Here is a 20,325-nt window from a genome sequence, read left to right as displayed (position 1 = left end):
TTGTAGTGCTTCCAATGGATTGGGTTTTTAAATATGGGTTTTAAATGATTTGCGAATGATTTTTTTTTCATTTGCATTATATGCAACATCAGAGTCGTTTCAAATGGTATTTCACATACACACAATGAAAACGTTTGTATGATTTCACTGACAAAAACGACTGCATTAGGGAAGAAAATAACAAATGAAAAATCACATAAAAACGTTTGACTTACGGAATTGTGGATTGCCCTTGTCTTTTGTTGTAACAATGGTCGTAATTTTATTTAAAAAAAAAAAGCCAAATAAATAGGGATTTCCCCTTCAAGCTTACTGTGCAGGTTTGAAGAACACAAACCACAAAATGTTCGAGTTTTCCTTCTTACTTGAAGCCACTTTAAAAAAAAAAACATTGAAGCCACTTTAAAAAAAGTGTGTGTGTGTGTGTGTGTGGGGGGGGGGGGGGGGGCATGCACATATTTCTAAAAAAAATACATTCAATAAATGTTGTGCTTTCGTGGGTTCATGAGGAAGTTCCGGTAATAAATTGGACAATGTTACTGGCTGGAGAGAGTGGTCTGCTCGCCACTCGCCTTTTGATTGGACGAGCTACCTGTCAATCATCGGCATCGACAGAACGGAACAAAAGAAGCCACACGTTGTCTCGATTTCAATTTCAACTTTTTTAATTGATTGCAACAATTTATGACCACACACGACAAAAAAAAAAAAAAACGCACATCAAATATTTTATTAGGCTCAGTTTGCAACCTTGTTGATAAGAAAAAAAATCTACCACAAATATGCTTTCGAAAAATAATACAATTATAATAAAGTAAATGCCACTTTGGATAACCGTGAATCAAAAAAACAAACTTTTATATTCTACATTAAAAAAAAATGACATAAATAAGTTAGTATAATTTCTCAGTGGTTTTTTTTTTCCATTTTTGTGTTTTTTACAAAATAATGTACAAAGGAAGTATTTACACAAAAATACACAAGCAATAGCGACTGCATTTCTGAGAAAAGCTGCTGTTCTTATGCCGGGCCCAGTTTGAAACTGGGCTCGGAACATAAGGCCATTAAAATAAGAAAAAAAAAAAAAAAAAAAAGCTTCTAGATGCCAACTTGAACATCATCAGCAGGCCAAACACAAAACAAAGACAAAAATTGCCGATTTAATTCGAGGTTATCACAAAGTCAAACTATGTGAAGTCAAAAAGAAGCACTTGGCGCCCATCGGTTTGGTCTTGTAAGAACATTCAAACAAAGATTAAGGCGGGCGACTTGACCCAGAGGACGACTTTACCGCGCGACCTATGACCTTTTGCACCCTTTGCCGTTTCTTAAAAAAAAAAAAAAAAGTACCTCAACTCCACCACACCATTTGAATATAGGCTGAGGTGTGCAAACCATCAGATTCAGAGAAACCTTAAAGAAGAAAAAAAAAAATAATTCCGGCCATTTAAATAGAACATTTGAACTTTGCAATCCTGTGAATGAAACACCAAAGTCGCTACAGCTGTACCGTTCTTCACTAACGACTTTCCAAGCGTGAAGATACACTTTTGACAAACTGAAGCTCGACACACACACACACACACACATAAAAAAGCCAATTAATATAAAAAGCTAAATATACAGCTATACATTTAGCTAAATATATATAAATATATATATATTTAACTAAACACATAGCTATGTATTTAGCTCCCTCTATATACACACATTTTTATAGCTAGATACATATTTACATTTATATATTTAGCTATAGGTTTATAAATACGGACGTGTGTGTGTGTGTATGTGTATCAAAAGTGAAAACTGCCTTTCAGTAAATAAAACAGCATTTTGGAAATCAAACCACACTACAATTCTTCAAGTCAAATCAAAATTCACACCTTTTATATATATATATATATATATATATATACACATATACATATATATATATATATATATATATACACATATACATATATATACATACACATACATATATGTATGTGTATGATTTCTTTTTCAAATCACCATGTGGTCTTATGTGCTACATATTGAGCAAAATGATAATTTATATACACACGCACAGGTAGTACAAAAGGAGCAAATGAAGATAAATCCAAGCTAATTGCACACTGCTACATGGACTGCTTTTCAGAGGCAGTAACTTAACACAAAACAAAAATTTCTTTTGAGTGCCACAACTTGTTTTTTTTGTTTGTTTTTTAGTGTTTGTCTTCATCAGTGCTTCAACAGCATCCCTCGAGGAGAGCCGATATGTTTCTCACGATGTGTGTACTTCCTCTTCTTCAGACACAAAAAAAAAAAAAAGTCGACCAACCCTGGAGGGTTTTTCCCCCTAACACACACAGAGGAAATGCATCGTCTGCCCTGTCAAGAAAAAAAATACTAAGAGTTATTCAGATGACACTCGGGACATATTTCTGTATATAAGTCAATTAAAGACCAATAGATTGTTTTTTAAACAACACATCAAAACCTGCTGCGTTTTGAAATCCATGTTTCAGAAAAAGCTGTTCACATTTAGAGCTTGTGATTTGAAGCAGGCAAAAACATGCACTCCAAATAAAAATGACACACCTTCTTAACATATTATGAATTACTACTATCATTACCAGAGCACAAACAATAACAACACAAACAAACAATAACAAATAGTACTAAAACGCTGCTCTCTACGTAACAATTGTGAAAAAATACATTAAGCTCCCCACAAACTAAGAATCTGCCAGGTTTTGAATAACTTCAAAAAAGTACCGTGTGCAAAACAAATAATGCATCGTAAATCGTTTTTTTTACCGTCAAAAACTACAAAAAGCACACAGAAAAGCGCTACTTTGGATTTTCGCTCTTACAGGGGCGTAAACAGATGTGCGCGCGCACCTTCCCCACGCACGCACGCGCACGAGGGCAGTGGCTGCTGACGTGTTACTACTACTACTACGCTATCCTCGCGCACGCGAGTTGTTTACAACTTCAACAACCAGGTGCTGCGAAAGAAAAAAAAAACGTGCGCGCGCACACGCATGCTTGTACGTGCGCGTGGACGTCGCCCTACCAAAACATTACTACGACGCCGAGAAGCACTTTCGTGTTTACACGTTCATACACACACACAAAAAGTACAAGTGAATTTTGTTTCAGTGGAATAACCTCATTTGTTTTTAAATTCACGATATATTTTTTAATCACTAAAACGGCGAATATTACCGAAACGAATCCTCACCGTGCGTCTCACGTTTGCCTCCCCGGGCTTCCGCTGCTCTTTCTGGGCGTGTGTTCGGCGGAGCGACTAAAGTTCGGATGTTCAGTCGGGCTGCTGTGCGACCTCTTGCTTTGGGTTGTTGGCTCTGGGAAAAGCATTAAAACGGTGTCAGCAAAAAAAAAAAAAAAAAAAAATAGTCCGGTCGGGGGTTATTAAGTACCGTGACAGGCAGGTCTCTTCCTCAACGCGTAGCACTGCTCCGGGCACGACGTCGGGCCGGTGGCTCGGCCCTCCGCCGCCTCCGCGACAACGCAGCGGTGGTTCCCGTTTACATCCACGCGATTATTCCCCGAGCCGGTTCGCCCCAACCGCGGCGGCCTCGTATAAAAGTCCGGCACGTCGCGGGAGTCCACCAGCTCCCAGCGGAAGCCGACGTCGCTTTCCAGCGGGCTGTGCGAGGCGAAATCGAATGTCCACTTGGCGGCGGCGGCCTCCTCCAGATCCCGCAGGTGTCCCTTTAAATCCCGCCGGAGCTCGTCGTGGTCCACCGAGCCGAAGAGGATCCGACACGCTGACGGCTTGGGCTGCTCCGTTAAACGCGGCTCGCTCCGCTCCAACGTCGGGCTGCCGCTCGAGAGTCGAACGTCGGACATTTTCTTCTTTTATTTTTATTTTCTTTTATTTTAATCCCCCACGCCCCCTCCACCGCCGAGGAAACACGCTCGAAAACAGCCGGGGGCGTCCACTTTCTTCGGGGTGCAAAAAAAAAAAAAAAAAACCTTCGCTGGGTAAGATCCAAAAAAATAAAATGCGACGTAGAATGAAGAGGACAAAAAAAGCCGTTCACGCCATTCAAATGTTAACCGTGATAATCGGCGTCGCCTCCGTCCACTCGCAGCCGCTTCTTGTCGCTTTAAATCCGCCGGAGGGGGGAAAAAAAAACACCGAAGGGAATAAACGCACTGGAGCTTCTCCGAAGCCAATATGGCGATTGAGTAGCCGTACTTTGAGTTTGAGAGCTCGACTAGCAAGAGTAGAGAGGGAGGGGCGTGGACAGGGAACATGATTGACACGCAGGCGCCGTTTAAAATATAAAGACCAATTCTCATTGGCCTAAAGCTTTTAAAACCCGCCCAACTCTTTTAAGGTGGTCACGCAAAGTAGGAGGGCGGGGCCAAACAACCACCTTGTTTGTATTGCTCAATGTTGCATGATCCCATTTTGAAGAAAAAAAAAAAAGTCGTTTAACAAGTGACGTAACAAATAACTTATTTACATCACGATTAAGTTGGCTCCTTGATGTCCGTGCAAGCGTAGACGACAAACTACAAACGAGTTTTTTAACTCGCGAAAATGCAAAAACATCTTTTAATATTCCCATCAGAACCAAAACGGCAATCATCAAAAATCATAAACCGCTGTAAGATTATCCGCATTCTGAATATTAACACGGTGCTTAAATGAAAGTAATATGGATGCAATTCAAATGCATTGCACATAAAAGTTACATAAAAATATACCTAAATGACTGTGGGGTAATTGTTGTACTGTGAAAGATGAAGTAGAATGCCTTTACTGTCATTGGGATTGAGTACAACAAAAATTGGGAGCGTTGCTCCAATTGATTCATAATAATAATAATAATAAAAAGAATACTATGTATAAAAATCGTACTTTGAGCGGATTTGTTGTTTTTAGTGAGTTCTTATTGTTCAGAGCATTAATAGCTCTGTGCGATAATCTACTGTGACAGTATTGTGCTTTAAAGTTAAACATAACTGAACTGTAATTAACAGTGTTCTGGATGAAGATGAAATTAAGGTCAGCACGTACCTTGATAGTGTATCCGGATAACAAGTGTATCTAGCTAGCTAGTGTATCTATGTAGCTAGCTAGCTCACTAGCTAGGATCTAGCTAACCATTTATCAATCTCTATCTAAATTTTGTCCAACTGTACAAATGTGAATGAACACTCATATTTGTAGAATTCTTAAAAAAAAATGCTTGATCAACTCTAGTATTTTGCATTGTATGTACAATAGAAAATGTACAAAAAAATCATATAATACTCCAGGATATCATATAGTGTAGCAAGTTTTATATAAGTGCATTCTATTTACCTGAGGCCTAAAGGGTAAACAATATTTTAACTTGAGGAATTGCACTATTTGTGATTTTGAAAGTGAGGCAAACTTGCTCATATGCGGCATACATCAATTTCAAGTGTATTCAAAAACAATTTCAATAAAAACGAAGACTGTTGAGGAAAAAATAAATAAATAAAACGATGCCATTTACTTGTTTATGAACTCATTAAATTGTAGGAGCGTGCTGAGTGTTCCATCAGTAGTTTATGTTAAAGGACAAGGCCGCCCCCTGCTGTTCATCTCGCAAAAAACTTTTGAGCAAGCAAGAGGCAACCATGTAAAATAAATATTTTAATTACCATAGTTAAAGCTATACATGATCCCTGTACAATATTTAGATGAAAAAAAAAAAGAAAAAAAAACACTTTCACACACCTTTTCCAAGGCTGAGCCATTTGATAATATAGAAGTTTCTCTTGCCCACTCGGACCAGCGTGAGCCCGTTTGCCAGGATGTGGATCTTCGGGATCAGCACCTGCTCCGGGTTGTCTATCCGCTTGTGGTTGAGCCACACCGCTCCCTCGGAAACCATCCGATACCTGCGCCAAGAGGGCCCCGTCACAAATCCCCGCGTTCAAGTCTCGAAAACGCTGGCGTGACAATGGCAAGATGGCCGCCATCCAAGGACTCAAATGAGCGCTTTTGTGAATGGAGTGCGGCGACCAGGCGCCTGACGCCTCGCTCGGCAGCTGATGATATTCTAAGTGTATATAATTAGTGTGCGCTCCATGTGAAATGACTGTTTTGGGGGTTGCAGCCAGCGCCGCCGTGGCTTTTATTATCCTGGGTGCTCAAGTGCAAATGGGACCTGGAAAAATGTCTTTTTCTGGGTTTATCTATTTCATCCTTGTGAAGTACTTTCATTTTTGGGTCATTCTCTTCCACGTTATTCTCGCAGTTTTTAGCCAAGGGATGGCACATTCCTGATAACCGAATGACGCTGCCATATTGAAGTTTGATATGTCGCCATCTCGGTGAAATTTCAGCTCCCTCAGTCTCTTATTTCAAGGATTTCCCTAGTGCGCAACGTCGGGTATTTTTGACAAAATGAACTTAAGCCGAAAAAAAAAAAGAAAAACAACAATTTGGAGCGCATTCAACGGTATTCTGCCGCAGCGTTCACTGACCGCTCATAATGTGGGAAATCTGAGATGCACTTAAATCAATCCGCAACCAATATACAACATACGGATATGAACGCAAGAAAGTATGAAGAATTTTGCAAAAGATGACATTTATTCTGTTTTGCAATAGTTTTTACATTGTTGCCAAAGTGTTGGTGCGTTCGATACCCGCTAACATAGAACATACAAAAAATTTGAACCAAAAATGAAGGGTGCGTCCTATATTTGCGGATTTGTGGTAATTATGGCGAAAGTGTTCCTTTTTATGCAGCGTTAATGTCTAAACCTTTTTTGCGGCTCCAATTCTTTTTCAATGGAAGATCATTAAAATAACGAGTATCAAAGGCTAACGAAGCGTTCCTCCATTTGACTTTTGATGTAATATATAGACGTCCTATGTAGGTACGTACCCTTTGGGACCATCCGGGATGGCATCCACCCTGCGGCAGGCGTCGATGACCGTGGTCCCCGGTTCCAGCAGCAGCTCGTGGAAGGGAGCCTCTCGGAAGAGCTCCTGCAGCTCCAAGTCGCTCATCTCTTCCAGCGCCTGCACGCTGCTGTGGTACAGCGTGTTGGTGCATCTGCACAAAAAACAACCATCAAATTTGTACAACCGGACAAATTGACCATATGGAAGGACAGGTGGCTAGACAGATACGCTAGCTAGTGCGCTAATGAGTGAGATAGTAGTTTTTTTATAGCTACGCTAGCTAGTTAGATTGATGGATACGCTAGCTAGCAAGATAGGATGCTAGGTATAGGTAAGATAGCTAGCTAGGTTGGATACGCAAGCTAGCTAGGTACGTTAGCTGTATAGCGACACGTTAGCCAGATAGATAGCTAGATAGGTGTCACTCAGCTGAAAACATCCTTGGGGGGGCCCAGTCATGAGTTGTCGCAAGTGACAACGCTCAGATGTGCATTCGTAAAAAAGTGATATTACTAAACACTGCAATTAAGGAGCTATTAGTGTGTTATATTGCGGATGTTGGCTGCTGGGAAATTAGATCTTGGGCAAAAGAGTTTCTTATATAATCCTCTATATTAGGAATCCGGTGAGAAACTCAATGCCATTTCACATTGGTAAATTATATATTAGGGTGAGAAAAAAAGTAGACTTTTGTCATGAAAACATACATTGCCCCCTGGTGGTAGAATGACAAAGTGCTTGATTTGACATGTATAGCTGGCTTTTTAAATGTTAATATAGCATATAATTAGCTTAATTAATCATGTCAGTCAATAGCGTGATCGCGATTAAAATTTGAATAATTGTGCAGCCCTACTTGTGGTTGAAGGGAAAAAATACTCATCATTAACTAGAATTACGATGCTTTCAAAAGCATTTCCATATTTAGGAAAAAATGCATGTGTATAGTTTGCAAAGTGTGTGCACAAGGATTAATATTTCATGTCCTCATAATCATATTCTTTTAAACTCTTGACTCATTGTAGCACTGATCATTTTAGTCTTATAATATAATCAAAAGGTATCCTCCCCCATTCTTCAGATAGTACTTTCCACAAATCATCTTTATTCTTAATTTCTGATTGAAAAGTTTCCGGTTGTTTTGTTGCCATTCCCTTTAGCGCAGCTCCATCTAGTGTCTGCATAACGCAACCCTAGCCAATACTGTAGCTTCTATTCTATGCGCCTTATAATGCGATGCGCCCTATATATGAAAATTTTTAAAATAGGCGATTCGTTGGAGGTGCGCCTTATAATCCGGTGAGCGGTAATATTTTTTTAAGACAATTCTGACCTCTTGGCGCTCTCAAGGCCCTCTTTTCCATGCACCAGCTTTGTCACCTCGGCCGCCAGTCGTTTATGTGCCAGGCGTTTACCGGGATCGTCCCTCTGCTGCTCCATCAGGCTCTCCACCTCGGCCAGAGGCAAGAAGGTGAACAGCTTCAGGTGCCTTCAGGTAACACGGATAAATCCCCCACGTCACACAAACACGCTACCGGGGAGTTCTCGAGTTTGGCGGCGGCTCACCCACCTTTCCACGCTAGCGTCAGGCTGGCGGAGGAAAAACTGGTAGAGCTCGAAGGGGGACGTCCTGTCGCGGTTGAGCCATACGGCGTTCCCCGCAGTCTTTCCCAGCTTGTCGCCCGTCGAGCTGGTGACCAGCGGGAGGGTGAGGCCGTACACCTCCTCGCCACTCATTCTGGAGGGGAACAAGTACATCAAAGTCACCAAAAGCCCCCCAAAGGAGGAGAAAAAAATTGTACGCTTTTTAACACAAGAGAAATATGCCCTATAGAGGCATGCATTGATTCTGTTATGGGTGTATTTCCTCTATTTTTTTTTTTGCATATGTTCAAAATAAAGAAGCAAGAACTACGACGAATGCAACCTAAATATATTTGCACTGGGCAGTTTAAGTTTGCGAAACTGTTCTGCTCGAATGTGAAATTTTACATCTAACCAGCAGATGTCACTGTTGCAAATGTTTCGAACGTTCCAAAAGCTCGATTCACTTTCCGAATCAATCGTTCCAATCGATTGGATCGTTTCTGTTGTCTCGCTTGCGGCACCCTACGTGTTAGATATCGATTTCAATTTGAAAAGTCGAAGTTTGTTTGCGGGGGTATTTACTTGTGAATGAAGTCGTGGCCGGTCATGAGGTTTCCCAGCTGGTCGGTGCCGCCCAGTTGGATCTTGCAACCGTAAATTTGGTTCAGGTGGTAGAAGTCGTAAGCCTGGAACGCCTGGTAGGTGAATTCGGTCAGGCTCATCCCCTCCGAGCTCCGCAGCCTGGACTGGACGCTGTGGCGGCTCAGCATGGCGCCCATGCGCAAGTGCCTCCCGGTTTCCGACAAGAATCGCACCACGTTCCAGTCTTTGTACCAGCTCAGGTTATTCACAACCGTCACGGTCCCCGGCGTCCTGGATCCGTCGTGGAAGTGCAGCTCGTGATTGGCGACGATCCTGTGGATGCTCTCGCGGATGCCGCGGGTGTTCTCCTCCACGGCGTCCGGCGACAGCGGCTCCCGCTCCTTGCTTTTCCCGCTCGGGTCGCCGATTTGCGCCGTGGCCCCGCCGAGCACGACGAGCGCGTGGTGGCCGGCGCTTCGGAAGTGCAGCAGGCCGATGAGGGCCAGCAGGTTGCCGACGTGGAGGCTGTCGGCCGTGGGGTCGAAGCCGCAGTACGCGGTCTGAGCGCCCGACTGAAGCAGGCGAGGGAGGCGGTCGTGCGCCGCGTCATCCGGGAAAGATTCCTTCACGATCCCGCGTTTGTGAAGAGCGTGGAGCAAGCCGTTGCGCAAAGAGACGCAACGGTGAAATTTGCGTTTTAGTGCAAAGCTTGTTTGCGGAACACAAGACCTGTGTCGTAAAAGGTAGCGGCGAACGACGGCCACGGACGCCGCCATGTTGAACACGAGACCGGAAGCGGAATGAGTCGAGAACGGTGGCTGAAGATTGCGCGCCCTCTAGCGCAGCGGGGGCGCAACTGCCTAAACGCGACTTTAACTTTTCATATTGAATGTTTACGTCGATATTTTCTTGCAAGTTAGAACAGAAAATAGCAATTTTATTTACTAAAAAGAAATAAACTCCTACTACGTGGATTTTCACCTACGCCCCATGCATATAAATCGCAGGTTTACCTCGGTATTTTTCTCGATATTTTTCCTCCAAATCGGACCAGACGGAATTTATTTTATGTATTTTTTTTTTTTTTTAATAAAAGAGGGAGCAAAAAAAAAAAAGTTACATTCCACTCTCATATTGATTGCTGACAGAGGCGGAGCTACATGCTGGGCCACCTAGGGCAAAATGTTGATTTATCTATGGCTTTTTTTTCACCATGTTTACGTGCATACAATATTCTTAGACCACTTGATACCTGCTAAAATTTATTTCAACAGCTTATTTACATCCAAATACATCTAAAATAAAAGATAAAAAAAATAAAACATAAATACAAAAACATAATTAACTGCAGATTTAAATTTAAATATACATATAAAACAAAAATGAAAAATAAAATATAAAAGTAATATGAAAAAAAAACGTTATTTTATTTTATGAAAGCCTGCCTGTGCTATCCCATAAAAAAAAAAAAATTCTTGCTATGCCCCTAAGAACTTCATTCATTGATTGAAACTACTAAAACTCTGACACACATGTCAAACATATATATATATATATATATATATATATATTCAGGTATAAACAAAGTGCACAAAAGGTTCAATTTATTTTTTTTTTATTTTTGAAATCCATTCAATGTCAGCTTATCGTATCATTTAAATGACTAGCTCTACATTCCTCATCCACATTTACAGTATTTTGTACCAAGCCACAGTACACAATGACATCACATCCTCGTCGCGTCGCCGCCTTTGCCATAAAAGCAGACTTGACAAAAACAATCACATCAGCTTATTCCTACCACAACTACAAATCCCCCAAATTTTGTCGGAATTGGGGAGAAAGAACAAAAAAAAAAATCTGTGAATCAGTATAGTTGGTGCGCTATAAGGCAGAGTAATAGAGATGACATCAGTTAGAAAATGAACAGTACATCTAATGCATCCTGAGTTCAACGAAGGAACGCAACGTTTCCTTGAAAAAAAAAAAAAAAAGAAAATCTCACAAAGCCTTTTGGGCCCAGATTTACATTACTTTCCCCCTAAAGTTTGTTACGCTTCAGCGACACTGTGTAGGACCCAAGGCTCATTTCTTGACTGCTAGGACCAGTTGTGTGCAATCTTAAACATATGCACACCAATGTAATCTGGATTATTGTATAGATTTTGCACACAAGGTAAGGCACAGACTGTTTGCAACTTGTAGGAATCTGATTGGATGGGAAAAAAAAAAAAAAAAAAAATATATATATATATATATATATATATATATATATATATATATATATATATATATATATATATATATATATATATATACACATTTACACACATATGTACACATTCATATACATTTATATTCATACATACATATGCATTTTAAAATCAGCTATTTAGATGGATTTTTAAAATTTTTTTTAGATGACATTTACCAAAAGAAATATATTATAAAAATGTACAATAGCACAAAGAGAAACTTGAGGGTCAGTAACCTACTGATGGCGCGTTTGGCGAGAAAGGAGCAGCTCAGTATAGCAGCGGTTAGAGGTGACAAAAAGGTGACAATCACATTCATAGGAATTTATACAAAAAGTTTATGCACTATTGGATTCATAAATGGACAAAAACAACCATGAAATACATTTCTATCATTGTTGCGCCACAAAAGCTATTCCAAGATTATGTAGCTTTGACTAACTGTGCATTTTTTTTTGTATAAAACCCTACTGAATTCCGATAAAAAAAAACAACATACTGCATTTTTACGACTGCGATTTTTAACGGAGATATGATCGGCGCTCACGTTGATGTCATAATAATCTATATTATCCCATTTCTTGTTGTTATATGACCTGAGAACACGGTAAGAAAGTGGAGACGCTCTAATTTTCGCATAATGACAAACAGGAACAAAAAAAAAAAAAAACCTCCCAGCTCCTTGTATGACAAACAAGATAAAATAACGAACGGTTGCAGGTTACGTGGCTCGTAATCTAAAAAAAAAACAAAATGGCAGAGAACACATCGGAATGTCCCTTAGTGAGAAGCTGTGGATTTTCAATGAGATGTATCCTGGCTGCTCTTCACAATTTGTCATACACACACACACACCATTGTAGAAAAATAGCGTCCGATCCGCTAAAGCAAACAATGCATACAGTACATGACTAGATTTGCTGTCCATTTTCATCCAAAATCAAATATTTACCACCTTCAACTGTACCAGAGTGTTTTATCCGTTTTATACAACTTTTATTTTTATACAACTTTTATGTCAACACCAGGTTTCCTCAATACTTTCCAATGGGCGATAAAAAAAAAAAAAAAAAAAAATATATATATATATATATATATATAGGTGCACTTTGAATACATTATGAGGGCAACATTAAAGGAAAATGATGTGGCCAAGTACTGCACTAATAAATGCAAAGATTTTAGGGAGGAAAATCAATTTCTTTTCATAAGGAGGCTAAACAAAAGGGCAAAAATAAAAATATTAAATTTATGATACAGCGAGAAATTTACAAGAAGAAAATGATTATGTTTTATTTTTATGAGGAATAAATATAGCAAAGTCTCCACGTTGAGAGATTTCCTGATTTTACAATAATTTCCTTTACTAGAAGAAAATTACATTTATATTTCTTTGTATGAGGAAGATTGTTCTTATAAAGTAGTAAAGTCCCCATTTTGTGACATTTCCTGTTTTCCAATAAATTTCCACTACAAAAAAAATGAGCTTTTATACTTTATGATAAAGAAACAATGTAATATTTTCAAAGTTGTGAAGTCCCCTTTTTGTGACATTTCCTGAGTTTACAATAATTTCCATTATTAGAAAATTAGAAACTTTTAAGGAAGAAACAATGTAATATCATAAAGATGTGATTTCCTGATTTTACAATAAATAATACCCAATTAATTTGTTCTAAATACTAGTGATAGGCAAATGAAGCCTCATGAACACTTTTGTTATATTTTTGCTTCTCAAAATAATTCAATGCATTTCCATCGCACTTGACTTTAGTTTTAAACCAAGAGCGCCATCTAGAGGAGTAAGAAGAACCAAAGTGGTTCATGAGGCTTCGTTTTCCTATCACCATCAAATGCACGTGATGGGAAAGTGAAGCTTCATGAACCACTTACATTTTTCTTAATTCTCAAGATGACGCACATAAAGACTAGTGCAATGGAGATGCATTAAATTTCCACTTCATCTTTAAACCAAGATTGCCATCTAGAGGAACAAAAAAAAGCATCTTTAAACCAAGATTGCCATCTAGAGGAACAAAAAAAAAGCATAAGTGCTTCATGAGGCTTCGCCTGTTACGACTAAACAGTCAAAACTGCAAGAAAAAAATGTTATTCGCCTAAAATTTAGTGGCAGATGTCATCAAATTAACCTTGATTCTGTTCTGCACCAGACTTAGGAAGATATAAATTGTCTGGAAAAATGTTTACGAAAAAGCCCTGAATGCTAACTAAACGCATACGATAACACCAGGAACAAAAAGCAAATTTAAGCTATTTCTTTTTATGATATAAAACTGCAATTATGCTTGTTTTTTTTTTTCTTCTTCTTAGCTGCGATCTGACAAAGCACTTTCTGGAGTTGGTGTGCTTTAGGAATCCGGTATAAAAAGTGTGTGTCCCTTTTAAATGTCACATGCCTGCTTGCGTGCACCGAGGTGGTCAGACATTTCAGTATGAGGCGTTAAAGAGAAAAAAAAAACCCAGATGGACAAGTGAGGTTTGTCATACATTCGGTGGCGTTTTAAGTATCCACACCTCTGCTCAAATGCCAACTTTTGAGATCTTAACTGCTGGAGGCCACACTAGTGGTGGGCAAATGGAGCTTCATGAACTACTACTAATATTTATTTGTCCCTCTAGGTGGCACTGCTTTAACGATGCAGCGATAACAACGCATTCCATTGCACTGGTTTAAAAAAAACCAAGGGCGCCATCTAGAGGAGCAAAAACCGCATTTGTGGACATTTTTTTTCTTTTTATTGATTTAACTTGAGCATTTAAACAGGGTGTGCAGACTTTTTCTAGCCACATTTCAACCACAGTGGAGGAAATATAAAATGACAACAAGACGTTACATGCAGGTCCACCTTGCACTGCTCATGTGGCCAACATCACTTAACTGCAAAAAATTATGGCTTTAGAGTACTCGTGTGTGTGTATATGTATATTATATATATATATACACACACACCCACACTATATGTATATATACACACGACATAAAAAAAACCTACATTCTGCTGGAGTGACAGTTCACTCTTCCTCATTTTCCTCATTTTTCAGGTGTTTCAGAGAGAAGGGGTGCCATAAAGGGTGCCCCCAAAAGTTTTTCTTAATTTGCCACATTGGAGTGCAGCACACTCGCAAAGTCAACCCGTGGAGGATCCTCATCGGACCTCACAAGCCAAGTTCCCACCAAGGAGTGCAGTACAGTTCCATAGGTTACGTTGTTTACAGTGGTAGGTACTTCCTGATCTGCGGGATGACATCATCATCAGTGGGATGATCCAGTGATGTCATCAAATAAGAGGAAGACCGCGATGTAAACAGGAGATATCACAAGAGGTTTCTACTATTTCCTGTTTGTTCTTCCTGGCATGTGACCTTCGTCGCCCTCCCGTCATGATTGATTGCTAAGCAAGGCTAAAAAGAGGACGCCGAAAAAAAAGCACCAAGAATCGGTTTAGGAGGAAATGAGAGGCTTGTAGTAAATATTATGCACCTATGCTCAACTCATTCAGCCTATTTTAGACGCTTCTCTAGCGCGACACAAAAAAAATAACAAAAAATACGTAAATACGTGGTATTATGTCTGGACTAAAAAAAAAAACGTGTAAAAACGTCTCTGGGAGTGATTGAGTAATTTGGTGAGTAATGTAGTAAATTTAGGTGGAAAAATAACTACGCACAGAAAACGTGGCCAAAAAGTGGGACGGTAATGATGCAAGAAAAAAATAATTGATAAATTCTCAAAATTGCACAATGTAAAGAAAGTCTTACATAAGTTACACAGTAAGACATTGAAATTTGAGATGCAAAAAAGTTGAAAAAAAAAAACACGACTCCAGGAGAATAAAATTCCTAAGTGAAAAAATCTGAATGTTGGCCAAAAATAAGTGCCGAGAGAAGAATGATTACCGCAATGATTAATATACTTTTCAGATTTTTTTCAAAGAGGAATTTTTATACCAGGAACCCTAGGGGGATAAACATAAATTTTTAATGATTTATTTAGGTAAGGAAAAAAAGGAAGGTGTTGTTGTACCTTAGTGAGGGAAAAAAAGCCTTATGAATTATTTCAGATTTTTTTCAAACCTCTAGATGGTGCTATTGTTTTAAAAAGAAAGGCTAGTGCATTCAATTTCCACTATTTTTAAACTAAGACTGCCACCTAGTGGAACAAAAAATAGATCAAAAGTGCTTCAAGTGGCTCTATTCCGTTGGTGTCAAACTCCAGTCCTTGAGGGCCGGTATTCTGCATGTTTTCCAGTTTTCTCCCCCCAACACACCTGATTCAAATAAGGATCATTTTCGAGCTCCTGCAGTGATTGCTAATAAGCTAATCATTTGAATCAGCCGTGTTGGGAGGGGGGAAAAGTGGAAAACATGCAGGATACCGGCCCTCGTGGACTGGAGTTTGACACCTGTGATTATCCCATCACTACCGTACCTCAAAGGAAATTTTCACAACGTGAATGTTCGGCGCTTTTGACTTTTGTTGAAGGGAGCGTACAAAACCAGCTGTAGCGGGCGGGGCTAGAAAAACCATGATTGAAATTTTTAAATGAAATCCAAACACGGGAGAGAAAAAAAAAAAGTCCCGGCTGGATCTGGCTGTTTTGAGTCCGTGTTCGTCACGGCAGTAGAGCGTATGTGCTACGTTTATTTTTATCCTTCTCGGAGTGACGCCTGCCTCACTTTCGCATTGGGAATACGGTGGCCCAATAGGCTCAAAAGGGTTCAGTAGCATCTTGGTGGAACGAACCCGGCCGGGAGTGCAACTTCAACATGAACCCAAAAGTGCGCCGCTTGGTGGAAACGAGGCTTAATATTAGCTAAGGCGGGCTGACGTTAGCCCTCGCCGCGTGGGGGTCCGAAGGCGAGCTTCCAGAGCAAAAAGTACGTGGCGCCGGGGCCCGTCCTTCAATACATGTCTCTGTAGATCTCCTGCAGCAGGGGGTGCAGCGACGTGTCCTCCGTCTTTTTGATCTCCTGCACCAGCTGAGCGTGCTCGGTGACCAGCTGCCGCAAGTCGGCCAGCTTCTGCAGGAGCTTGGGGAAGAGGAAGGCGTCGTCCGGGTGGTTGGCCAGCAGGTGGAGCTGCAGCACTTGCACGATGTTCTCCTGCATGCGCTCGATGTGGCTCACGTTCACCAGGCCCGGACGGTCTACGCAAGGAATAATGGAGACGTGCAAATATTAGTTCAGGACGGGAAACGATAATTTGTATTAATTTTATGAAGCTCAAAATTTTGTCACAAAACGTTTGCTATAGTATGTTCTATGAGGTCGCGCTAGTCTAAAAACAATATTCGGATTCATAGTTGACTGAATTCATTAGGGCTGGAGTCAAGAGTCACAAAGGTCCAAGTCAAGTTTGAGTCACAAAGATCTAAGTCAAACTCAAGTTTGAATCACAAAGGTTAGAGTCAAAGTTTGAGTCGCAAAGGTCTGAGTCAAAGTCACGTTTGAGTCACAAAATCAAAGGTTAGAGTAAAAGTTTATGAGTCACATAGGTCTGAGTCAAAGTCACGTTTGAGTCACAAAATCAGAGTCAAGTCCAGATCAAAAAGGTCAGAGTCAAAGTTTAGTCACAAAGGTCTGAGTCAAAGTCAAGTTTGAAACACAAAGGTCCAAGTCAAGTCTAGATCGAAATGTTTAAAGTCAAAGTTTGAATCACAAAGGTTAAGTCAAAGTTTGAGTCACAAAGGTCTGAGTCAAAGTCAAGTTTGAATCACAAAGATTTGAGTCAAAGTTTGAATCACAAAGCTCCAAGGCAATTCCAAGTCAAAACGTTTAAAGTAAAAGTTTGAGGCTTGAGTAAAGATCACGTTTGAATCACAAAGGTTGTAGTCAAAGTTAAGTTTGAGATACAAAGATCCGAATCACAGTCAAGTTCGAGTCACAAAGTTCTGAGTCAAAGTCAAGTTTGAATCACAAAGGTTAGAGTCAAAGTTGAGTCAAAGTTTGAGTCACAAAGGTCTGAGTCAGTCACGTTTGAATCACAAAGTCAAGAGTTAAGTCCAGATTAAAAAGGTCAGCATCAAAGTTTAGTCACAAAGGTCTGAGTCAAAGCAAAGTTTGAATCACAAAGGTCCCAGTCAAGTCCGTGTGGAAATGTTTGAAGTCAAGGTTAGAGTCTAAGTTTGGTACTTCAACACCCTTTTTAGATGGAATGCAACTTTGCTTTATTAACTGTGTGCAAATAAACAAGCAGCTTAATACTATTCCAAGAGGTACTGTACGCATCCGAAAGCAGAACCGTCTTATGATCAATAAATCGCCGGCAGCAATGTTTCTGACCTCCGCAGCAGATGATGGCGGCCACAAAGAGCGCCAGGTCGCTGTCGTCCAGCTCCAGGGCGTTAAACTTGGTGGCGAACTGGAACTTGGGCTCCATCATGTCGCTGAACGGCCGCCGCAGACTCTTGAGGAACTCCCGCGTGATGAAGCCCGAGCCGTACGCCACCAGCAGCCCGTCCTTGTTCATGCACGAGGCCAGCATGGCGAAGAGCGCCTCGTACACGCCGTACTTCAACAGAGTCACCTGGTCGTTGAGGTCCAGGCCGGCGAAGCCGGGGACCGACTTGGCGAATTCCGTCAGCTCGGTGACCGTTTCCACCGAGGTGCACTGGCAGCAGTGGAAGAGGCGCACCTCCGCCTCGCGGTCCTTCAGGACCCCCGCCGAGCCCACCATCTTGGCTACCACCGTCTGCTCCGCCAGCTGCAGCGTGTCCATGTCGTGGATGACCAAGGGCTGCGGCGTGGACACACGCGTCAACGCGCCGATTAAACGGTGGGTTTTGCAGAAGAACTGGTGCGCAATGCACTGGATTATGTCAAATTCTTGTGATTTTAGGGAAGCAAATTTGCGATATTCCATTTATTGGACGTTTCAATCGGATTGGCTTTGAAAGTCTTTGGGTTCATTTGGCCAAATTGTGCGAAAAACGCTGACTTCCAGCTCCCGAGTTCATTTGGACAGTTTGGGACATGCTTTGAGAGAGTGCAGGGACGGAGACAAAAATAACGGCCGTCTATTTAGGGCGTCTTCTCCCATTTTAGCCGCCGCACATCATCCGTGTCACCACAGACTGCCAGCGATTGAGACACAAATTAAGAGCGCAAAGTTGAGGATGTGCTAAGAAGCGGCGTGAAAGCGCTCCAGCGGGCGGGGAAGGGATATTTTCAAACGTCAACGAGTGAGGAAATCAAACCTACCGGGGTGTTGGTCTTCCCCGTGAGGATGGTGCGAGCCTTGGCCTTGTTCATGTTGAAATTCTTGAGGTAGGCCTCGTAAATCTGCCGAGCCAGCGTCTTCTGGTCGGCCACTTGGGGGTCCTCCACCTCCCGTTCCCCAGTCACCATCTCCGCCTTCAGCTTCAGCTTCTCCGACTGCGGCATCCGGCCGAAGCGGATGGCTGCCGACAGAGCGGACAAACTTCTCATGCTCTCCTCCAGTTCCTTGACTTTTACACCTTCACTAATATATATATATATATATATATATATATATATATATATATATATATATATATATATATATATATATATATATATATATATACACTGTATATATAATGATAATAATTGTATATTATATACATTGTAGAAATGAAACCATACATGACAAAAAGTGATTTCTAATCAAACATATTCCTTACATTTTATTATTTTAATGGTAAATATAAATTCCAAACTGTCATTGCGGAAAAGAAATATATAATAGAAACTATAATGCAGAAAAAAGTGATGAAAGTCAACATTCTTGACATCTCATTTTCGTTTTATTTAAATATAAATTTGGCGCTGTTATTGTAGAAAATGAAGTATTTAAAAGAAGAAATATAAACTCATTGCGGAAACGAAATATATAATAGAAGAAATTATACACACAGCAAGCGTATTCTTTACATCCTATTTTTATGATATTAATATAAATTAGTTACTGTCATTGTAGAAAATATAATATAGAAAAAAATAATGAAAGTAAACATTCTTGACATCTCATTTTCATTTTTATTTTAATATAAATTAGGCGCTGGTATTGTAGAAAATAAAGTATTTAAAAGAAATAATATAAAAAATATATATAGAAAAATATAAAAAATAAATGATCACAAAAACTTTTGTTTTTTTTATATTTTATTCATATATATTTTAAAAGACATTTATCATTAATAAATTGTAAATGTGTTTTTTTTTTTTTTTTTTTTTTCCCTTGAGGCTACACTCAGACAGCCTGATCCCATCTAATGAGATTGCAAGTGAACTACATTTAACCTCACACACACAAACTACAACATCTTAGAAGACTGGATCAGATTTGATCCAGTTAAGCAGGCAAACGGGCTATGTCCGTGCAAAAATACCATCAGCATTCTTTTTTGATGTGCAAATAAAAGTTGTATAAATGTCATTAATTGAGGGTGCGCCTTATAATCCGGTGCGCCTTGTAGTGCGGAAAATACGGTATAAATATTTGTCCAAGCAAAAAAATTAAGCATAGTATAAATGGCCGAATATGTAGTTAGTAGCTATTGTAAACTTATCTTGTAAACCACCAATGTTTTCCAGAATTTCACATAACCAGTTGAGAAATCTTCGATTTTTAAAATGACCGATTCATCGAAAGAATTCCATTCATTGGCCTTCCCTGCTAGCGCTTGAAGAGGACGCCGTGCACCGTGAGCTAATTAGCCAGATGCCTGCAAAGCGTTTGGATCATGAGTCGGTGCTGAGATTCCGCAGCGGGCGACTGGCAAGGAGCCAAGTCCAATTAAGTTGAGAGGAAGTGAGTGACGCTAAGCCCCGAGCCAACGCCGGGACGCCCACCTGAAACTTTTACCGCGGCGCTGTGTTAGGTTCCGTTTCCTGGCGCCTTCGCTCGCCTTTGAGATTCAAATTTTTACACGCTACTCACTGAGAAATGTCAAATATGTTTGCATTCAAGTATCTATAGATTTGGATCGTATTACAGGTTAAAATTAG

General features: G+C 40.3%; 3 protein-coding genes across 7 annotated transcripts in view; all 3 read right to left on the bottom strand.

Moving 5' to 3' along the window:
• Positions 1-713: 713 nt before the first annotated feature.
• cdkn1bb (cyclin dependent kinase inhibitor 1Bb) lies at positions 714-4,218 on the bottom strand. 2 transcript variants are annotated; one of them, XM_088418383.1, is made up of 3 exons: positions 3,429-4,218; positions 3,230-3,353; positions 714-2,368 (listed from the first exon to the last, which is right to left on the bottom strand). In XM_088418383.1, the coding sequence occupies exons 1-2, from the start codon at positions 3,859-3,861 to the stop codon at positions 3,238-3,240; spliced, it is 549 nt and encodes a 182-aa protein (XP_088274509.1). In that variant the 5' UTR covers positions 3,862-4,218; the 3' UTR covers positions 714-2,368; positions 3,230-3,237. The 2 variants fall into 2 exon arrangements, with proteins under 2 accessions (XP_088274509.1, XP_088274508.1); XM_088418382.1 differs by having other exon boundaries at positions 714-2,373; positions 3,429-4,217.
• A 1,144-nt stretch (positions 4,219-5,362) lies between these two features.
• Positions 5,363-9,864, bottom strand: yars2 (tyrosyl-tRNA synthetase 2, mitochondrial). The gene is made up of 5 exons (XM_088417403.1): positions 9,080-9,864; positions 8,481-8,648; positions 8,244-8,399; positions 6,891-7,061; positions 5,363-5,895 (listed from the first exon to the last, which is right to left on the bottom strand). Exons 1-5 carry the CDS (start codon positions 9,853-9,855, stop codon positions 5,724-5,726), a joined length of 1,443 nt encoding a protein of 480 aa, XP_088273529.1. The 5' UTR covers positions 9,856-9,864; the 3' UTR covers positions 5,363-5,723.
• Positions 9,865-11,480: 1,616 nt separating this feature from the next.
• Positions 11,481-20,325, bottom strand: part of pparab (peroxisome proliferator-activated receptor alpha b) — a 35,451-nt gene continuing 26,606 nt past the window's right edge. For all 4 annotated transcript variants that reach the window (XM_088416230.1, XM_088416229.1, XM_088416228.1 and 1 more), the window contains exons 5-7: positions 18,556-18,755; positions 17,638-18,091; positions 11,481-16,502 (exon numbers count right to left, since the gene is read on the bottom strand). In XM_088416230.1, coding sequence (XP_088272356.1) covers positions 16,258-16,502; positions 17,638-18,091; positions 18,556-18,755 — 899 coding nt within the window. In that variant the 3' untranslated portion in view covers positions 11,481-16,257. The remainder of the gene's footprint in view (positions 16,503-17,637; positions 18,092-18,555; positions 18,756-20,325) is intronic.

This window comes from Hippichthys cyanospilos, chromosome 6 (genome assembly GCF_059441005.1).
Source record: "Hippichthys cyanospilos isolate Australia breed blue-spotted pipefish chromosome 6, RoL_Hcya_1.0, whole genome shotgun sequence".
Taxonomy (NCBI): domain Eukaryota; kingdom Metazoa; phylum Chordata; class Actinopteri; order Syngnathiformes; family Syngnathidae; genus Hippichthys; species Hippichthys cyanospilos.
The sequence above is the reverse complement of the archived record's forward strand: the minus strand, read 5'-3'. Positions and strand labels throughout refer to the sequence as shown.

Bases quoted from the DNA above. Each gene is read 5' to 3' on its own strand.
- cdkn1bb (XM_088418383.1), bottom strand. From the start codon at position 3,861: ATGTCCGACGTTCGACTCTCGAGCGGCAGCCCGACGTTGGAGCGGAGC. The intron at 3,354-3,428 runs GTACTTAATAAC...TGCTTTTCCCAG, and splicing joins GAAGAGACCTGCCTGTCACG to AGCCAACAACCCAAAGCAAG.
- yars2 (XM_088417403.1), bottom strand. From the start codon at position 9,855: ATGGCGGCGTCCGTGGCCGTCGTTCGCCGCTACCTTTTACGACACAGG. The intron at 8,400-8,480 runs GTGGGTGAGCCG...TGTTACCTGAAG, and splicing joins CCTGACGCTAGCGTGGAAAG to GCACCTGAAGCTGTTCACCT. The intron at 5,896-6,890 runs GTACGTACCTAC...CTCTTGGCGCAG, and splicing joins ATCCCGGATGGTCCCAAAGG to GTATCGGATGGTTTCCGAGG.